The sequence below is a fragment of the Amblyomma mixtum genome, chromosome 6 (assembly GCF_055824585.1).
Source record: "Amblyomma mixtum isolate Tamu chromosome 6, ASM5582458v1, whole genome shotgun sequence".
Lineage (NCBI taxonomy): Eukaryota > Metazoa > Arthropoda > Arachnida > Ixodida > Ixodidae > Amblyomma > Amblyomma mixtum.
This window is the reverse complement of record NC_143017.1, coordinates 121,717,563-121,736,413: the sequence shown is the minus strand read 5'-3', so window position 1 is coordinate 121,736,413 and position 18,851 is coordinate 121,717,563. Positions and strand designations below refer to the sequence as shown.

General features: G+C 46.7%; 1 protein-coding gene across 1 annotated transcript in view; it reads right to left on the bottom strand.

Moving 5' to 3' along the window:
- Positions 1–2,337: 2,337 nt before the first annotated feature.
- Positions 2,338–18,851, bottom strand: part of qsm (Zona pelucida superfamily protein qsm) — a 241,413-nt gene continuing 224,899 nt past the window's right edge. Inside the window, exons 3-9 of the mRNA XM_089549006.1 lie at positions 13,496–13,593; positions 10,667–10,827; positions 9,995–10,149; positions 8,087–8,165; positions 7,228–7,378; positions 6,425–6,575; positions 2,338–3,102 (exon numbers count right to left, since the gene is read on the bottom strand). Of these exons, the coding sequence (XP_089405132.1) occupies positions 2,909–3,102; positions 6,425–6,575; positions 7,228–7,378; positions 8,087–8,165; positions 9,995–10,149; positions 10,667–10,827; positions 13,496–13,593 (989 nt within the window). The 3' untranslated portion in view covers positions 2,338–2,908. The remainder of the gene's footprint in view (positions 3,103–6,424; positions 6,576–7,227; positions 7,379–8,086; positions 8,166–9,994; positions 10,150–10,666; positions 10,828–13,495; positions 13,594–18,851) is intronic.

Genomic DNA, 18,851 nt, shown 5'->3' with positions numbered 1-18,851 from the left:
CCAGAAACACTTAACCTAACTCGAGCTATAAAAGAACAACTGATTAAACCGAGGTGCTGTACAAATCTGTGAGCTTTGGCCAAGACCTTCTTTCCAGTGTTCGTGTCTCAGCTGCTTACAAAACTGTACAAAGTCTCGTCTACAATCTGTACAGGGACGAAGGTGTGGCTCTTGTGTTCAAAAGAACAGGCTTGAAAACAAGTAAAAATAGCGATATAACCAGCGCGCATTACAAGTGATGTCATTACGACGCAGCGCCTGCATGCAAGCCGCATGATGGTTTTGAACGAGAAGTGTTTCTGTCAAAGGCGTGCGCCTGCATGCAATCCAGGAGTGCCCCCCGTAAAAAATCGAGAAAGCTCGATGACGCAGCGCGTAAAGCGAATGTATTTGACGCGTGTTTTGTACCCTGTCTGATGGTTTTTGGTGCCTTAGTCAAATTAATGACAGTGCCTTTCATCCTGCCACTAATGCAGTAAGCTAAGTGTGATTCAAACAGCTCATGAGATGTTCTCAGCCGATACTCTTCTAGTATTGAAGTAGGAGCGTCATGGTTGACAAGGTTTCTATGCGCCAGCACCAAGATAACTGTTTAAGGAAGTTAATAGCATTTAAAAAGATTCGATGGCTAATGCTAGATTCACTTAATTGCTGCAGACTGAAATTCTACAATAATGAGCGGTAGCCAATGAATGCTTGAATATTTATTCCACCTATGTTACGTTACTGCGCAAAGAACCAGTGCTCTCAGGCTGCTACTTAAGCGCACTTCAATATTCTGCCTTCACGGCTCCAGTCTAGAGAAACGGGTATGAAAATTGAAGCCTGCCTAAATTGACCCCGAGGAAACAAAGGCGTATAATGCACTGCGCCAACCTTCTCTATTCGTGATCTTCTTTCTTAATTTGCCCTTAAAGCATTCAAGAAAAATGGAAAGGCTGCCTTTGGCAAGTATCCCATAACCTGGCACCAATACAGCAGTCGCCTAAAAAAGTAGTACCGGTCTGTAGATGCTAGGGGCTTAGTCAGGAGATTTCTGTCATCGCATCTTGCCTCTTCCGTGACGGACCTCTTGTAATGTCAAAAGTACAATAAACAAGCAAACCATATCGAGAAGGGAACTCGCCAAAAGCAACAGACAGACACAGAGTTGTCTCTCCAAGCCACTCTAGACAGCGCGTCAACAAGAATTATTTTGTTCATTGTGCCATCATTGTGTTCCTAACTGTGATTCGTCTCTGGTTTAGTAAGGGTTTACCTCACTTTTTTCTTTAGGACTGGCTGGGTAACTGCAGTTATGGACAAACGCTATGAGGTGAATGACAGTTTAAGACAGCACAAAAACACACGTGGCACAAAAGTCACACATTTCATTCAAAATAGCTGCCTCCGTTGTGACACAGTGGTTACCTTTCACTGGGCTAGAAGAAGCCAGTAAAAGAAACAAAACTATAAGTACGACCAACTGCACACATTTGACGCTAACGCACTCTAAACTACAAAGAAAGAGAAAAATTGGCAATAAAGCTATTGAATGAACACAATAAAAAATTTATAAAACTATTTTACTCAGAGTCTGCTTCTTTTTTTGTCAAGCAGTGCACTGCGATAAAAATAAATTAAAAAACTGTTAGTCAGCTCCTGTACGAAAGGTTCAAATTGGATCCGCATCAAAAACAACCAATAATATGGTCTCGCAAAAGATAAATTCTCTCGGACGAAATTTCCTGGCTACTTTGTGGTTGCGATGATTACGCCTCTTCGTGCTCGACAACAGCTAACGTAAACTTTACGTGACGCACCGTTGTAAAACGTGCGACATTTGCGGGTATCTGCTGTAAGCGTTCCGCGGCTCCCAGAGTCAAACTGCCATGCACGTTCACCCTCTTCAATCAATAAAAACAACATTTAATATACATCCACAAATAACTTTACTACGTCCAAGTGCAGAAGCTTATCCAAGGGGTGTTCTTCAGCAAGCTCAGCTTAAGAAGGAGCTTTAGCTCGGGCTTAACTTTGTTTATTTTATTCAGTTAGAAGACAGAAACAAATGCTAAAAACTGTGCAATAACGTTTCCTTGTTTATTTGCCTACCTGTTTGTTTTTATAGCAATAAACAAAGTAATATGCATGCAAAATCAAATCGAAATCAAATGCAATCAAACCACATAATTCATATCTTCTCTTTCTTCTCTTAAGTTGAAACATAGCAGCTGCTGTATGCAGAAGTTTCATTGGGAATGTTTTTTTGCATTTAAAGTTGTAAAATTGCTACATCGGTTAGAGTAGCTTGGCACCGTTTTTTTTTTAGTAAATGTTGCGAAAAAAATGAAAATAATAATCTCAATCTCAAGAAACTTAAATGCTTTAGTCATTGTTCTTAAAACATGATCAAATCAACTTCTGCTGCGGAAGTAGAAATTTGGGAATGAATTGTTTTCAGTGGTTACCTTTGCAAAGATCTATCAAGTTCCTAAAAATTGTTGAGCCTCCCCAAACATTCCACTGCCAGCCAGCACAAGATTTTAACTAGATTTTAACTTGAAAAGCAGGCTGCTCTGTGGCCGACAGAAACATTCTTCTGTTCTCAAGTGCTGAACAAATGACACCCGAGCTAAAGTTTCTCCTCAGCAATCCCAAATCGACCCTGAAAAAAACTCGTAACCTGTATCTAGCTCATTCAGCACCACCCCTTGAGCCATCCGTACCAGCGCCTGCGCCTTTGTTTTTTTTTTGTTTTTTTTTTACAGAACAAACCCATGGCAAACATCAAACAAGCCTCGTGGTTTCAATCGAGGGTGGCCGGAATATGAGCGTGTTTGTGAATGTGATTTTTTTTCATGCTCCCGGAATCGACGAAGGAGAGATTGGTGGCTCGAGACGCAGCTTTGGCGACAGATGGGGGCGTTCAGAAGAAAAGCCTGAGCGTGGAGAAAGCGGCCACAACAAGCAGGCCAAGCAGAAGCGTGCAGCAGCCGCGTCCCGCGACAGCCAAGCCGGCGGCGGAGCGGTCCAGGAAAGACGTGTCCCCGTCCACGGGTAGGGCCTGCTTCAGAGGCAGCTGGTTGGCGGTCCGCGCATCGAACTCTCCCGATATGGACCCTGCAAACGCCAAGCACGCCGAGCTGCTTACACTCTGTTCAAAGCGAACATGATCACCTACTTCCGTTTTTCTTTACGTCCTGTTCAGGTGGTCCCTTGAGAGCGTTCTACATAGATCCGAAAAACCGAAACATGTTCTATTTTTTCCTTTTATTATGAGACACTTTCATTGTGTTCGCATTGTCGTTTACAAGCGCCTGGCTCTAACTTAGGCTGTTCCAAAGAGGTTTTATTTTGAAATGTTAGCACTTCCCAGATCAATCTCCGAGTGGTCACAAGATACCAGCCAATTACGGGCAACTGAACAGTCCGAAAGGAAGACGCCAATGAGCAAGGGAGGTCATCCATAGACATGAAAAAGAGAAGTAGTTGGTGTCGTAGCTATTCGCACGCATGCAAAGCTTGATCCAAAGCTTTGTCGCGATCATTGCCCAAAGCGACATCAGTAAGAAAGCTCCGAATGTTAGCAACGCTGAGTGTTAGTAATTCGAGTGGGGTGACGCCCTTAACACCAGCTGCAAATTCAGAGAAAACTATAATCAGCGACTGCTATGAGTAGTGTGCTGCCAAGGCTACAACAATGACGCGCAAATTGATCATAACATCACATAGAGGTCGTGACGATTACCGTCACAAACAAAAGTACCCCCAAATTAATATATGCTTCTATTTAATGACTAGGGCCGAGGGTTGATTCAATTGCTCAAGCCATTTCTCTGCCTGAAGAATTCAACTATCGGGGCGGGATTTGCCAATGCTATGGGATGCAACCACCTTCGAAGCCTCCGCTGCTATTCATTACAATTGTACCATTTTTTTCATCCTACCCTTATTGAGCAATGCTACAAGCTGTGCATGCAGTTGCGAACAGAGCATCAACAGTTGTAACTATCTTGTCCAGATAGTGCACAGAGAGACGGCCACTTGCGACTATAAAGGCGCACCTGGCAACTGGCCATTTATCGAAAGAATGGGATACTTCAAAGCATACCTAACAACTTGTAAGCTCACGAGGTTTATAAGAGGCTTCCCATTTCCCTCAAGGCGATTGGCCTGTCTGAGCGGCCTTAACTATGAGGCTTAATGCATCGCGCATACATGCTCCCCACATCTTTTCTTTGTCTCCTTCCGCCGGCCTCTTGCCTCAAAGTGAAGATCAAGCTGATGGCTTTTCTGCTTTGACCTCACTGCCTTGTTCCTTCCTTTTCTCTCTCTCCTGAATACTGCCCAGAAGACCTTCTTTTTATTTGAGTTTCGCGATGACGAAGCTGCAGGAAACCTAAAATTGACCTCATTGTAGTGGTCCAGATGGAAATATCTATAAATTATTTTTTGTTTCTTCATGACATACCTAAATTCTAGGATCTTTCATCAGTCGCTTTATGTAAACAAGCAAAGCCTGGGGTTTTCATTCTTGTAATTAGTGGCTATAGGAACGCACTCCGAAGCTCGAGATCCCGGTATTCCATCTTCGCTTAAGCAAGGTAAAAGGAACACAACACAATCTGAGCCGAAGTGGGCGTAAGTATGGAATGCTATGTACAGGTGCCCCAAAAGTAATACGGAGCACGCAAGCGGTGGCCGAAATGGAAAAAACTGCATGTCAGCGCGCTCTATCAGCAGATGCCCGGCAAAGAGCGAAGGGGCGTCGGCACATCCGGCTGACCCATCTCGATAACTTGATGCTCGCGTTATCGCCGCCACGAGCGAAGTTGAGCTGCTACCATCAGTGCTCGCCAGGGGCACTTTCAATGCATCATGCAAGCGTTTCTTGTTTGTCCGCGCCGTGTAGAAAGTGGCGTTCGGCAGGTTGCACTTTTTTCTTTTTCAGGAATGCCACCATTTTCAGACTGCGGGACCGCCGTGGGTCGCTCTTCGCTTCGCGGCCAGTTTGTGACAAGGAAAGCAGAGGAAACTTCACGAAGGACGCAGAAAGGAAAGACGAGACACAGACGCTGATATAATCATGGAACGTCTTACTCTGATCGTCTTCCCTTTCTGCGTTCGTCATGAAGTTCGCGCTGCTTTTATCGTGATGAACAAGCTCGTGATGTGTTCGTCGAGTTTGTGCGCAACTGAACTAAGTAAAGATCACTTCCGTTGGCACAAATCTGCTTTCTTTGAGTGGAGGAAAAAAGAGAAACAAAAAACGTGCGTGTCTCTCATTTAGTCGTCCCCTATCGGCTATATTTTACAAACATGCAAAGAAGAAAATGACAACAGGGTGGAGGCGATTAAAAAAAAACAACTTCCAAAGGCACTTTTCATGCAAACTCAAAGTTTAATGACGGGTAAAGCTCCCGCTCACGTTAATGACATCGACCATGCGTCGATGAAGGGACTCGTATAATGAGTCTACGTATCCGGGTTGCTCTCGAAGGTTGTCCAGTGTAAGAAAGTGAATTTGTGTGGAAGAAAATGGTCTTGAATTATTAGCCCACTTGCTATGCCGTTAAGCACATATTTTTATCAAAGACAGCACATGCATGCTACTGTTTTTGTTTTTTTGTTTGTCATGCGTTCCCTAGAGCGAAGCAAATTTTTCACCGCATTAGCCGAAACGTTGCTCGAGTGCTTATACTCGTCAGAGCACAAACTCGCCGCCATTTGCATCACAGACTTCGGCTGCTCCACAGACAGAGATAATGTGGGACCTGACGAAGCGTAAAGCGCACGGTGCCGATGGCAAACATTTCTTCACGGCCCGGACGAACAGCAAACCATGAGGTATTGAAAGCGCCCCTGGCGGGCAGGGATGGTAGCAGCTCAGCTTCGCTCGTTGAGGCGATAACGCGAGCATCAAGTTATCGAGATGGGTCAGACGGATGTGCCGACGCCCCTTAGTCCTTTACCGCGCATCTGCTGATAGAGCGCGCTGGCATGCAGTTTTTTCAATTTCTGCCACCGCTCGCATGCTCCGTATTACTTTTGGGGCACCTTACGTATGCAAGCGTCACGTCATTTCACGGTGCTAAATTTCAAGCTTCAAACTACCTTCTCACAGAGGCCAGTGACGACTATGGTGAAACACGTACATATATCCTTCCTGCATTCTGGAAACATGTCTCAAGCTTTCCATCGTAACTTATAAGCTTTCCATTAAAACCACGCAGTTGGAGCCGCCGCGGGGGCTCAGTCGTTATGGCGCTCGGCTGTTAACCCGAAAGACGCGGTTACCATCCCGGCCGCCGCGGTGGAATGTCGATGGAGGCGAAATTCAAGAGGCAGTAAGCTCGAGAACAGGACAGAGAGAGAGAAGAAAGAGTGAAAGCAACCGTGAGAGAAATGGCGCATCAGTAAGAAGCATGGAGAATAGGCTCACCTTTCTTGAGTGTGAACAGGTCGTCTCTGTACTGGACCTTGAGGAAAGTGGTGAGTTCTACTTCGAACACCTTGTTCGGGTCGTTCGGAATCTCAGGCGGGATGGAGCGCCTCCTACGGCCATAGCCGTACTGGTCATTTCCGCATGGCACCTGGCGGAAAAAAAGGCGAGCACAAATAACCGAAGTGCGCTAATGTATGTTCCATAGACGAGCAAATGAAAAGTTTTGGACCATAAGATAACGGAACCCTCGCAGTATGACGATATTCAGCGATAAGAGAATGTGCGACCACAAGCCTGTCCACGTAACGAAGCTGACGTGACTAGTAATCACGAAGAAACAACAAGCGCCAGCCGTCGCTCCAAACAGAGTGAAATTCATAAACAGTCATCCATGTCTATATTCTAAACTGGTGATGAACCGTCTACTCATATACATAGCTCTCGTTCAAGGCTGAAAGCTGCACTGTGATAAAATGCTTTGTTTTTTTTTTTTTTAAAGACAATAAAACTAGAGCTGGCAATAAAAATCTAAAGCCTAGGCAACCAATGGTTGCGCAGTATGTTTCATATCTTCCGGCGAAATGTTTGCAACAAAAAAGAAATAAGAAAAATGCCTTTTTTCCTCTAAGCTTCTCGTAATATGAGATAGTGTGTCAGGCACTTCGAAAAAAAAACATACACCGAAAGGCAGACAGACAAAAACACATATGCACACAGACAAAAACAGTACCCTTTCGAGTGTGCTACGCAGTGCTATAACGGAAAGCAAGGAAGAGAAGAGGCAGGGAGAGCAGCCTTACGCCTTTGCACTCCTTGATGCACACGTTGACGGTTCCGACGAAGAGCACATAGTTTGACTCTGGAAATTTGAATGCCCTGAACTTAGCCGAAAGCGTGTCCCCGCCGTCGAGAGTCTCAAAGTTGCCAAAGATGTATGGATCGATGGAGCATCTGAGGGAAGAGAAGGGAAGAGAAGAACAAGGCAGAGGTAAAGCACAGACCGCGTACTCTCTCTCATGATCAAGTTCCGAACCCAATTGCTTAGTGCCGTGCGTGTGTCCCCTTTCGTTCTCTGTCCTGGTTAAGAACCGCTGTTTTAAAAAAAAAGTTATGAAGGAATACCAAGCACACATTCAGCCGTTCTTCTTCGGAAACTGCAGCCCCGCCACCAGTTATGAATCATTCACGGCCGGAGAAATCAGAAAAAAAATTGTGGAGAAGCGATACCACGGACACAAAACAGCAAATCATCGGTTATGTTACGTCCTTCTGCACTACATTGCAAACGTTGATGGAACATGGGAGGCACCAAGAAATTTGTGTTCATCCAACCAATGTACCCCTCGTAGATTTGAAACGTGCGGCCTCCACCAATCTGTGTAATTAACAGAGGTTTAGTGTACTTTTCAGCTCCCCGATGTCCAGCAAAATGGCAAAAATTTGCTTGTTTTCTTTTTTTTTGCAAATCCGTGATCCATAACCTTTTGCATTGCAGGCGGCTGTTACCTAGCTTTGTGCGCAATACAATGCAGTGCAGTGCGCAGAACACTGCTGACCTACAAATTCAGTGATGCACATCGTGTCTCTAAATATGGAGTGACCCCGATGTAGAGACTTTTTATATTGATCTGCAGTCAGCCAGTTGGCAGTAGCCCTTACCCGTTCATAACGATCACTTCTTCTTGCTTGTTGGCACTGTCCGTGACCTTCAGATAGCTGGTCAGGATGCCGTACGTGCCTGCAGAGCAATGCATTGCTTGAGAAGGAGAGCAATCCAAGAGAAACAACAGGCTTACGTTTACGCATTGTCATTTTTATAAATACTCTAATCACACTAAAAAAAATGTTTAGCAGAGTGGGAAATATAGGTTATAGAAAATTTTAGCACAGCGCGTACCGCGTGCCGCCTCCACGCTCCAGGAGTGCCTGGTTGATCTCGAACCAGTTTGAGGATAGACTGTCTTTGGTGAAACAAGCTCGTTTCATTCTCGGCGACTAACACGAAGTTGCCAAATAAAGTGCTGTCTCTCTCTCATCGGAACCAAACAGCGCGTGCGCACAACCGGCTCATGGGAGGCGGATCGTGGCAGCGGCCACTAATCGCGCAATGCTAAATCGCTCTAATAAGCCTTGCGTAAGTCAGCAGAAAAATAGAGCACAAGTTGTAGCCACTCTAATTTCTAAATCTTGAAATGTAATGACAAAAATGAGCAGCCTACCGCCGTGCATACTGCCATACACATAAACACATCAATGAAACGCCAAAAAAAAGAAATTAAATAAGCGCCTTCAAAACAAACAAATAAACAAGATTTCTGCATGTAGCACTAAAAATGAGATTCAAACAATTGTGAACATGGCTCTAATACTTCGAGTACCTTTCGAGTCTTTCACTGCGCTTGGAAGGAATGGATAGTTAAAGCAGTTAATTTACGCGCTACTCAACATGCTAGCGCAAGCGAGCAATTATTTCGAAATATCAAAAGCGTATTATGTGCGGCGACGAACCGGGAAGACGTCTCGCAGCCTCATTTTGGGGCACGCGGCGAAGGCGGGACAGGGATGAATCAGCCCTTAATTAGCTAATTTCTCGGAGAGAATTCTTACGCCGGGATCGGCATGCTGACACGCAGTGCGAGTGGAGGGGCTATTAGCGTGTTCTTAACCATGTAACGGCTAAATTGTACGCGGCCGTAAGGGCACCACAGCGGATTGCGAAATTAAGAAAGCGAGCGCAGAAAAGAGTGAAACAAGAAAAAAAAATAGTGTGAGCTATCATGGCGCGCATAAAGGCGCCATTGAAGACGATGTTTAAACCACACGGATAGTTTGGTTTTACGTGAAGAACCGAATTATTCCAAAAATTTCGGATACATCTGAATGAAATCTTCCCAAGGTTTGAAATCCCACAGCCTCATTTGCCCTATCAAGCAAGCTGTCGCGTGTTTTTATTTTCTTTTTTCTTGGGGGGAGTGGACGGTGGGAATGTAAATAGTTTAAGGGAGGCGTAGCGCGAAAAAAGACAGGGATGAGAGAGACACAAGACACAGGACCAGCGCTGGTCCTGTGTCTTGTGTCTCTCTCGTCCCTGTCTTTTTTCGCGCTACGCCTCCCTTAAACATGCTTTACCAACTGGCTCAGAACACCACTTTGCTCAGGAATGTAAATAGGCCGAGCAGTATCAGTAGAAGGCAGTGCCAGCGGCCATTTAAAAAAAGTTAATCTACTTCTTCTCTGACGGCATTAAGGCATTTCCTTCCAGAGCAGTCGGCCTGCGGAGCTGTGTGAAACCGCAAGGCATAACGTTGCTATTCAGAATCCACGAATGGAAAACTTGCGGTTAATAGTGCAGGAGAATATAAAAAAGAATTACTTGTTTAGAATTTGTTGCATAATGCAAAGTTAATTTCCTTGTCTTCATTGTTATGAGACCTGCTAGAGGGAGACGCAGTGTTCTGTTGCCTACGCGGCATCAAGTTGCCTTTCATCAGTGGAAGGGCTGTACACTAGCTATGGTGCAGGGGAGACCGCTCAACGAAAGAGGTGGGGATTCAAAAGAAAAGTTACCTCTGCTCTTGGGGTCGAGGAATACGAGCATCTCGAGCGGCGTTCCGGGCTGCACGTTGAGTGTGGTGTCAAGGACGCGGCCGTTCTGCCGGATGGCCACGTCCAGGTACGGCACGGGTGCCCTGGCTTCGATGTATTCCGTGATGTTCAGATGCCTGCGCAGGCGACACATATCAGCACCCAGGAGCGCCAATTGAAAAGGGGCAGAAGGGAAGGTTGTGTGAGCAAAAGGGAAGGACATCTATTTAGAGTGTGTCACTGCATGCCCTGATAAAATTTAAGCACTGATTTGGCAATCAATTATTTAAAAATACCAGGAAGAAACGAACAGCCGTGCCTGAAGGCTGTATAAATACAATCCCAATACATGTGTTGTCGCACCCATTTGCAATGAAATCATAAAATTTTAAAAATCAAAACCAATTTCTTTAAATGTATTTGTCAGCGTGCTTGTGATGGTCATCTGGCTCAATGAGCAGGAAGAAGTGCTTCGAGGTAGCACGTGCTTGTTATGGTTAATTTTTGTTCATATGCAACCAGAGAAGAGCCCCACGTGCCCCGACATGTCGTCTCCTGACGTTCGCAGCTGTACTATCATAATACCAACCTAACTAACAGGTATCTTCAATGTTTCCTGGCTTTTCTTTGTCCGTCGTCCCTGCGATCACTTACTCAGGCTCGACAAGGTCGAAAGGCAGCGACTGTCGGCGGGAACGCCCGCGCGACGTGACGCTCTGGTTGAAGCCTCCAGGAAGCACGCACTTAGCCAGGATCACCTCCGTCTCCTCACCGGGCGTCTCGATCATGATGCGGTGGTAGTAGATCCACTGGCCCTGCAGTTTCGGCGCAAGCGCAACGGTACAGTTTCTCACACCCACTGCGTCGAAGCGTGGTGCGGAGGTTACGGGTGGTGCTTTAAGCCAACGGCAGCAAACCACTCCCCGAAGTCCTGGCCGTCTTTATCGGCACTGCTGTATTCAAATAAGATTGAACTGGGCTCCTGAATTTTTCACCAACACTGCAACGCCGATCTAGAGAGATGAGTGAGACTTCAACCTGTTGGATCTGCCCATATTCGGAAACGAATCATGATGATTATGTACACAACGAGTGGAAGAAGGTGAGATGTCTAAAGCTCTAAACGTCATGTATGGATCGAAAATATTAGGAGCCGCTTTGTTCGCAACATTTACCAGCTGTCGCAATACAGGGTGAACATCAGTAAACGATGGTGTCATCTCTGCTCTGATTGAAACAGTAAGTGATGCAGCTGTTAATTCCGATCCTGCACTGCAGTGAGCACCACCCTGACACTGACTTCCACAATTCCTGAAACCAGTGCTGCCTATTATGTCCTGGCCTTACCTTGCTTCCCTCGACGTAACTCTATCTTTTTATAACACGCATACTGTTCAGTGATGCGGCTGTTTACGCTTCACTGTACCACAGTGGCAATATTTGTGCAACAAATAAGGCAGTAAGAGACGCTGAGCTAAACCCCTAGTGTTTCACCGTTTATTTCCTACCGGCACTTCTAGTGCAGTCAGCACGCAAACAGCTTTCCTCAGCACGCTATCGGAATTGGGAAAGGCAAGTGTAAGGGCGTCTTTCAGATATCCGTGAGGCAAGAGAGCGTAGAAGCTTAATCAGCCATTCCGTGGTTTCTTTTCCGACACGCCCTCCAAACGAAGCAGCGCCGCCCCGATATCCCGTTACCTATCACATGCTCTCGCACTCTCTCGCATTGTCTCGCACAGTCTCGTAGGCTGTCTTCATTCTCCCATTCCCACATTTAGACATCGAGCAGCAGCATGTCACTCGAGGCGCGAGCAGCTGTCCAAATCCTCGATCGTTAACGGAGCCCCCAAGGACAAGCTAGAGGGACAGAAGCCTAATCTCATTTGGCGGCGTCTGCAGGAGTGAAGCGAGAATTCGGTGGGAGATAAAAGTAAAGGGAAAGAGGAGAGACAGCGAGCTCTTAGCTATTGATCAACGCGTCTGCTCCAAGTAGTAGATGTGGAACCGTCTGGCGTCTCTACAGGCGAGAAGTCAAACACAGCTCCGCCCCCGCAGAAGGGACAGAGTACAAGGAACAACAACAGCGCTAAGAGGCCGGGGCGCATGCAAAGTGCACCGTTTGTCTCCCACCCTATCTGTTCGGATGGCGACTCGCTTTGCGAGAAGGATTTGCGTCTCGGCGGCGCGCAATCCGCAATGACAGCGAAGCTCGTTCGTTTCTCCAACTGCTCGCACAAATGAGTAAGAAGCTCGGGACGCTTGTTTACACAATGGTGGCGACGCCCGTCTGGAGGTGTCTAGACATCGCATGGTTTGTTTTCTAGGCCTGACTAAAGAGTGTATGGCTCCTTCGTGGCCGTTTGCATGCAAGGGAAACAGAAGACAACAAGATTCTCCGCATTTAATTTATATCTAACGCACTGAACAGCATGTGCGTTATTTTGACGGGGTTCTGTAGAGCTCAGCTTGCACTGACGTAAGAAGGAAACTCTAAGAGGTTCGTTTAGTTGTTGACAAAAAAAAGCGAGTTTACAATCTACCACTGTATGGAATTAATAAAAGGGGGCGTAGGCGACAGGAGTCTCAATTTCCAATACACTTCACAGCTGTGCTGTTGGTATAGATGGTTCAAGCGTAAACGTTTGGTGCCATATATTTGCCAGTCATTGGCCAACGAGGTAGCAAAAGCTCTGCTTAGATTCCTCTATAATGCGATGTTCTGTTAGCAAAAAACACTCTCGTCTTGAATGCGTGGAGTCACAAAAGGTATTTGAAAATCTTGCGAACCCAAATAACGAAGGTCGTTTTATCTTATATTCATGTCTGGACATTGTCATCAACAGCCTTTCAGACCATCGTGAGCATCCAGATATACTGGACGCATATCACATTTCGTTTTTGTTTCCCTGGAAAAATGCCTACTTCCATAGGTCATGCACAACCGGTACTTATCGAAGGCGTTATTTTCTTCGCGTGTATGTTTACGTTTCATGATTCAAAATGCGAATGTGGTGGCGGCGGATCCCGCCTAGTGGAACCGTTTTTGTCGGGTAATTTCATCGTAAGCGTACGTCCCCAAGCACCCACATTTAGCAATGATAACAATTTAACTCTTAAGAGTTTCTACTCCATTTAGCCTACTCTTGAAATTGAGTGACGGTCTCGGGGCTTTATCACCAGGAATAATAATTTTAATCCATTTTGCAAGACTGCAACGACTAATTTGAGACACTCCTTGATGCCGAATACCAGCATAAGATTTGGACATTGTTTACGAAACGTAGTTTGCCCTTAACAGATCAAACGGCCTACTTTAATGCAAACTAAAACGCTTTGAGTTTGGATAATCGGCCATCTGTCATCACTAACCGCTATTCTCAAAGGCCTCAGAAGTGTTCGGTTTGTTCTCGTTTGCTGGACCGCACTGTTTAACAAGGCCAAATACCATAGCGTGTAGAAGAGGAGGCGGTTGGCATCGCTTACCGTGAGCTTGTTGTGCATTCGCGTCGTCCCGCAAGCGTAGATGTTGTCCAGCGGAAGGACGAAGGTTGCCTTGCCAGACTTGACTTCGGGCTGGCAACCTGCAAGAAAGAAGCAAACGTTGTTGCAGGAATCGGTGAGACATGTCAGTATGCCAACATACAATAAGACATGTTTTACTTTTTTTTCTTTTGCTCCCCCCAGTCTGAAGGACCTAATGCATTTTGTAACGACTTTTTTCCTGCCCGCCGCCGCGTTGGCTCAGGGGTAATGACGCTAGGCTGCTGACCCGAAAAGACACGGGTTCGATCCCGACCGCGGAGGTCGAATTTCGATGCAGGCGAAATTCAAAAGCCGCGTGTACTGCGCATTGTCAGTGCACGTTAAAAAACCACAGGTGGTCGAAATTTCCGGCGCCCTTAACTATGGCGTCCCTCAGCCTGTGTTGTTTTGGGACGTTAAAGGGGCTATAAAAGTGGCTCTCAATAATGTTGCGGTATGCCTGTGATGTTAAAGGACGCCGCTTCACAAATATCCTCTGGCAAAAATTTTTTAAATGCGTTTTGTGGACTCTGAGTTATCTGAAGTTAAAATTTGAATTTCCTTGTTTTCGCGCCTTTCGCTGTCCTCTCGTCACTTTTGCATACTGAAATGTCGGCGTTCCTCCACCGGTCCCACCCACTCGGCCCTTCCGCCGGCTGCCGACGGGCGCGGGAGTTCCCTGGGGGGGAAGGAAGGGGGGGGGGGGGGGCGAAGCTTCTGGCCATGGTAGCTGCGTGACGTCAGAAACAGTTGGCATGGAGAACAAATGATAGCCCTCCGCTGCTGACGTAACGAGTGCTGCATGACGCGTTGCACGCTGATTCGGGCGTAACGCGTGTTATTTTCCTTTCATTCTTACCTCAAGACACACGAGGCCTCCCTTTAACCAAGTACAACGAACATTCCTCAGTAGTAGAGGGGTAACGCGCCCAGCTAATGACCCAGGGGGCAGCGATTCAAGTCCAGGCCCGACCACTTTTGTTTTCAGCGCTGTTGCTTTTCGTTCTTCAAAGGCGCTACGTAATGGCGGTAGAGTGACGCCACGACCCTGCAGACTAATGAGGAACTGTGCAATGATGTCATGATTGCTCTATTGCGTGTTGATTGTGGGGTGAGACGTCATACCCCACAAACCACCATGTGAGCTCTGACGTCAACGCCAAACATGATTCGCAAAGAGGGTAGCGACGTCACAGTCTCTTTCGACCATTGGGGAACTGTCATTCCACAGGCACTGGCATTCGCATCTAAAGGGAAGTCTGTCGCTAACGTGTTAAAATAGTTGTTATATTACACCGACCTGGACCTGAAAATGAAGAGGTCTTCCTCGCAGAATTGAATGACTCCTGTGTGACATCTGAAATCCAGCTAGGTCAGCTAATCCGCAGTTTAAAGTATCCCTTTCGCAAATTCATACAATAGTCTAACCTATCCCGAGACACCTACGACATGTCACGACAGATGTTCACGGGCTGCAAAGTCGAAGTGATCTGTAGAAACATTTGGACGTTAATTGTGCGCAGCCGCAGTAATCACAGCAAAACTTTGAAGCAATATTTTCAGCGAGGTCACACTAAAGCTTCAGCCCGGAAGTGGGCAGTCAATTCCATAGAGGCAGAGTGATGAATGCAAAAGCCCTTCTAACTACTCGAGGAAACAAGAGCAAGAAAAATGCAGCGATTTGTCATATGAGCGATTACTCGAAACACTCGCATAGACAGCGTACGATCCTCAAAGCACGGCTCGTGAAAAAAAAAAGCCATCTCGTTAGCCTAATTAATGCCTCCGAGGAGGCGCTCGAACTTCCTGAGCTACGTGCCCATGCAAGGCATTCAAGTTTGCACGTTCGTCGTGCCTCCCGACAGCGTCTTCCCGCCAAGAGGAAAGCTTCGATCTGCATGCGCTGCCCGTAGAGCGGCTGCAGTCCGCCGGAAAAGCGGGTCGCCGCCAAGCAGGCAGGCAAACCGAGGCCAAGCTGACGAGCACCGAGGCGGCTACATCAATCACGCGTTAATCCCGCGCCTCGCAGTCGGTCACGAACCACGTCCGTAACGTTTCGCCAACTCCGCCGTGAAAAACGAGGTCCCACGAGGCGAGGAGGCACTGCTCGCCGAGCGTTTGCAGTCCTCGTGTGATACAGGCAATGAGTTTTTCTTCTGTTTTTTTTAACGTCATTTTTTTTATTTTGTTTATTTTCGCGTTCTCCCAATCCTCAATCTCGGGCACCCGATGAGACGCACGACGCCCCCCGCTGCGCGAACAGCCGTGTGCGGTCCCGCAAAAGTTGGCACCCCGTTGGTTTCCGCGCCTGCCGAGCGCAGATACGTCGTCCTCGCCGCCGGAAAGGACGGAAATCTTGTCAAATATTGATCACTGCGCGCGCAGTCGACGGGAGGTGGAGGGGATTCTGGCAGCCGTGCGTCGTCCAGCCATGCGTCGGCTGCGGGCGTCGCGTGTGTGTTTGTTCTCAACGCCCGCGACGAGCTGCTCGGTGGACGTGATGCGCCGAACACGGAGCGCGCGCGCGTGCGTGTCCCAAATTGGGGTTTTAGCGAGTAAGCCCCGACGGAGGGAGAGCGGCGAGAGAGCCAAGCCCCCGTATTAGAAGAGGTCGCGAAGTCGTTGTTGTCGTCGTTGACGCGCCGGAGGCAGCGGCGACGACGACAGTGTTGTGTTCTGCGCACGAGGAAGGCACGTAATTACGGCTGCGACGTCAACAGCGTTAGGGGGAAACAAGCAAGCGCCGGGAAAAGGTTGCTTTCGAAATGGGAGAGGAAGTGTTGCTGTTGCTGAGTGAAGGAGAAAGACCTCTGCTGTTGATGTCATTTTCAGTCACTAGCATTGTGCAAAGAAAAAGAGCGCACAGTGCGAGAATGTCTTTTAGAACACATTACAAAAGAAGAAAAATACACAGCTGATGAAGGTGTGTGGCTTCTCCGGCTACAACAGGTGCAGGTTTTTGTGTAAGCGCATAAAAAGACCACACTTCGGCGTTCTTAGTTATTTCAAGGGCTACATAGTGAATGATATTAATAATAATGTGCAAAGTTAAGTGAACTGCAAGACCAATGGTAAAGCATTTCAGGAGATTTTTGAACTTTTCATTACAGCTTGTCATTACTTGTTATTATCAAACATCCCAAGTGATGTAGTTTGGTATAAACACCTGAATGCTCCCATTTCCGCAAACTAATAGTCCAGAACAGTTCCAGCGCCACCTCATAATCCGTATTATTTTTACCACTCGAATACAAGTGCAGCTATTTTCAAGCTACTTATATATCGAGCTACAAGCACCCACTTGCTACAACTTTTAATCCCAAGTCATTAGTGCAATAACAGGTCCAAACCGTCCTTCGTCATTTTAGGCGAGGGCAGGTACTAGAACCGAACCACAAATGGTCGCATAACTGAAGGCTGTTGGAATTGTAGTTACAGAGTTTCGCAAGCCAATCCAAGCCATTCGAAGAGCCGAACCAAGCAAAAACCGACCAGAAGAAGACAACAAAGAATAGAAAGAGTAAGGAAGAAGAAGACAGATGTCAAGCCGAGACAAAGAAGAAAAAGGAGAAGTAAAAAGGCGAAAGAAGACAGAACAAGAGAGAGAACAAGATGAAGAGAAAGAAAGAAGAGGGGAAAGAAAAAAGTAAAGAAGATAAAAAAAAGATAAAGAAGAAAAGGGAGAGAAGACGGTGAAAGAAAACAGAGAAACATCATGACTCTCGCCAAATGTTTGAACTAAGCCGTAAACTGGTTTAACCAGTCTTTACTTATTCAGTAAAAGCAGTCCACACAAAAAGGCCCCTTAAGTGGTCCGAGCTCATTAAAGGCAGTCAGTGGAATGTTTCGAGCCGCATTTTACTGCAGGATAGTTAGTTACTCATGAAGTGGCTAATATCTCTCTCACCGTTTCCGGCTGGTTTCAGCAGTGTCATGCTGCCCTTTTCACCAAGCTCTGGCCAATACTACATCGCGGGTATGTTCATGTCATAAAAACCAAACAACAATGCCACCATGTGCACCGTTTAAAGCATAGCTTTGGGAAGTGCAAACGGCCAAAACTACTGCTTTTCTAGGACCAAGTAAATAATATCTTCTGCATACAAATGTTTATTGGCCTTTACTAGGAACCTCAACCAGTATATAAATCAAGAAAAGGTCAGCTTGCGTAAAGCTGCGTCTCGAATAAGCTTTCCGACCTCACGCTGTACAAGCATCAAACCGGTTAATTTAATTATTTTTCTAAGCGACACAGAAAATTGCTCGTTAATAAGGTGTACCATGCAGAGCTAAGAGACTGCGTAAAAGATCTCATTTTCTCGGCACGTTTGAGACTAGCATTCCACTGCTATCCGTAACGGGCACAATACAGGACCCTCTGGATCGTGCATTGTGGACCTTCCACTCAGCAAGGTGTTTTCTTCAGTTACTGTGCAACGGGATGCATTTGAAGTTCCTGCTAATTTTAATTACGCTTCTGTCTGGGCTCTTTGCACCACCTGCACTGCATGGCCAGAATCGGCACTTTGTCGAGGAGTCCATGGCAGCTTCTTGCCTTGTAATGTGTCTTGGTCACTGTTCTGCCTACTCTTATATGTACCAAGCCTGGTACATGGGAATCAGTCAAATGCACAAAACCTCTGACCACTAATTACAGCAGTGAAGACATTGGAACCTGCCGACCGGCTAGATCGAGTATTGTTTACATACAACGTTAAATAGGCAATAAGAAGCGCTGCTGCTCTGAAACGCCTTTAGTATATTTTCGCTGCTAATGCATGTACAATCTCAAGCTTTCATTGGCCACGAACTTTCATAGAGAAAAAATAATGCTAGCATTGGTATTCCCTTTGATTCCAATTTGTTCTTGTCTTCAGGTGCACCGATCAACAGCTGTCGCAGCATCATGAGCAAATTACAAAACCCTAACGATAAGAAAGCAGAGTAGAACTGCCAACGATAAATTTAATATCTTTTTTCAGAATGCTATCAACGAGTCGCCACGACGCACTCAGCAACGCTGTACGTCTGCTCCAGGCGTGGGCGAGCTCCCTCGCAGATGTTTGCTTCCCACCGGACCGCCTCCTTCCTGACGACCGCTGACGCCCAGCGCGCTCCCAACGCTACGGCCAGTGCAGCTGGATTTTGCCGCCGTTCACTAAATCCGCGGCGTGCTCTCGGAACGGCCCGCTACGCTACCCGACAAAGTTGCGGGCACGTTGTGGAGAAGAGTAGAAGGAGGTCGGCGTTAGGGAGAAGAGCTCAAGGCGTGTTTGGTGAGACGCGAAACTTTCTCGCCGCCTTCGAGCCCCGGCAA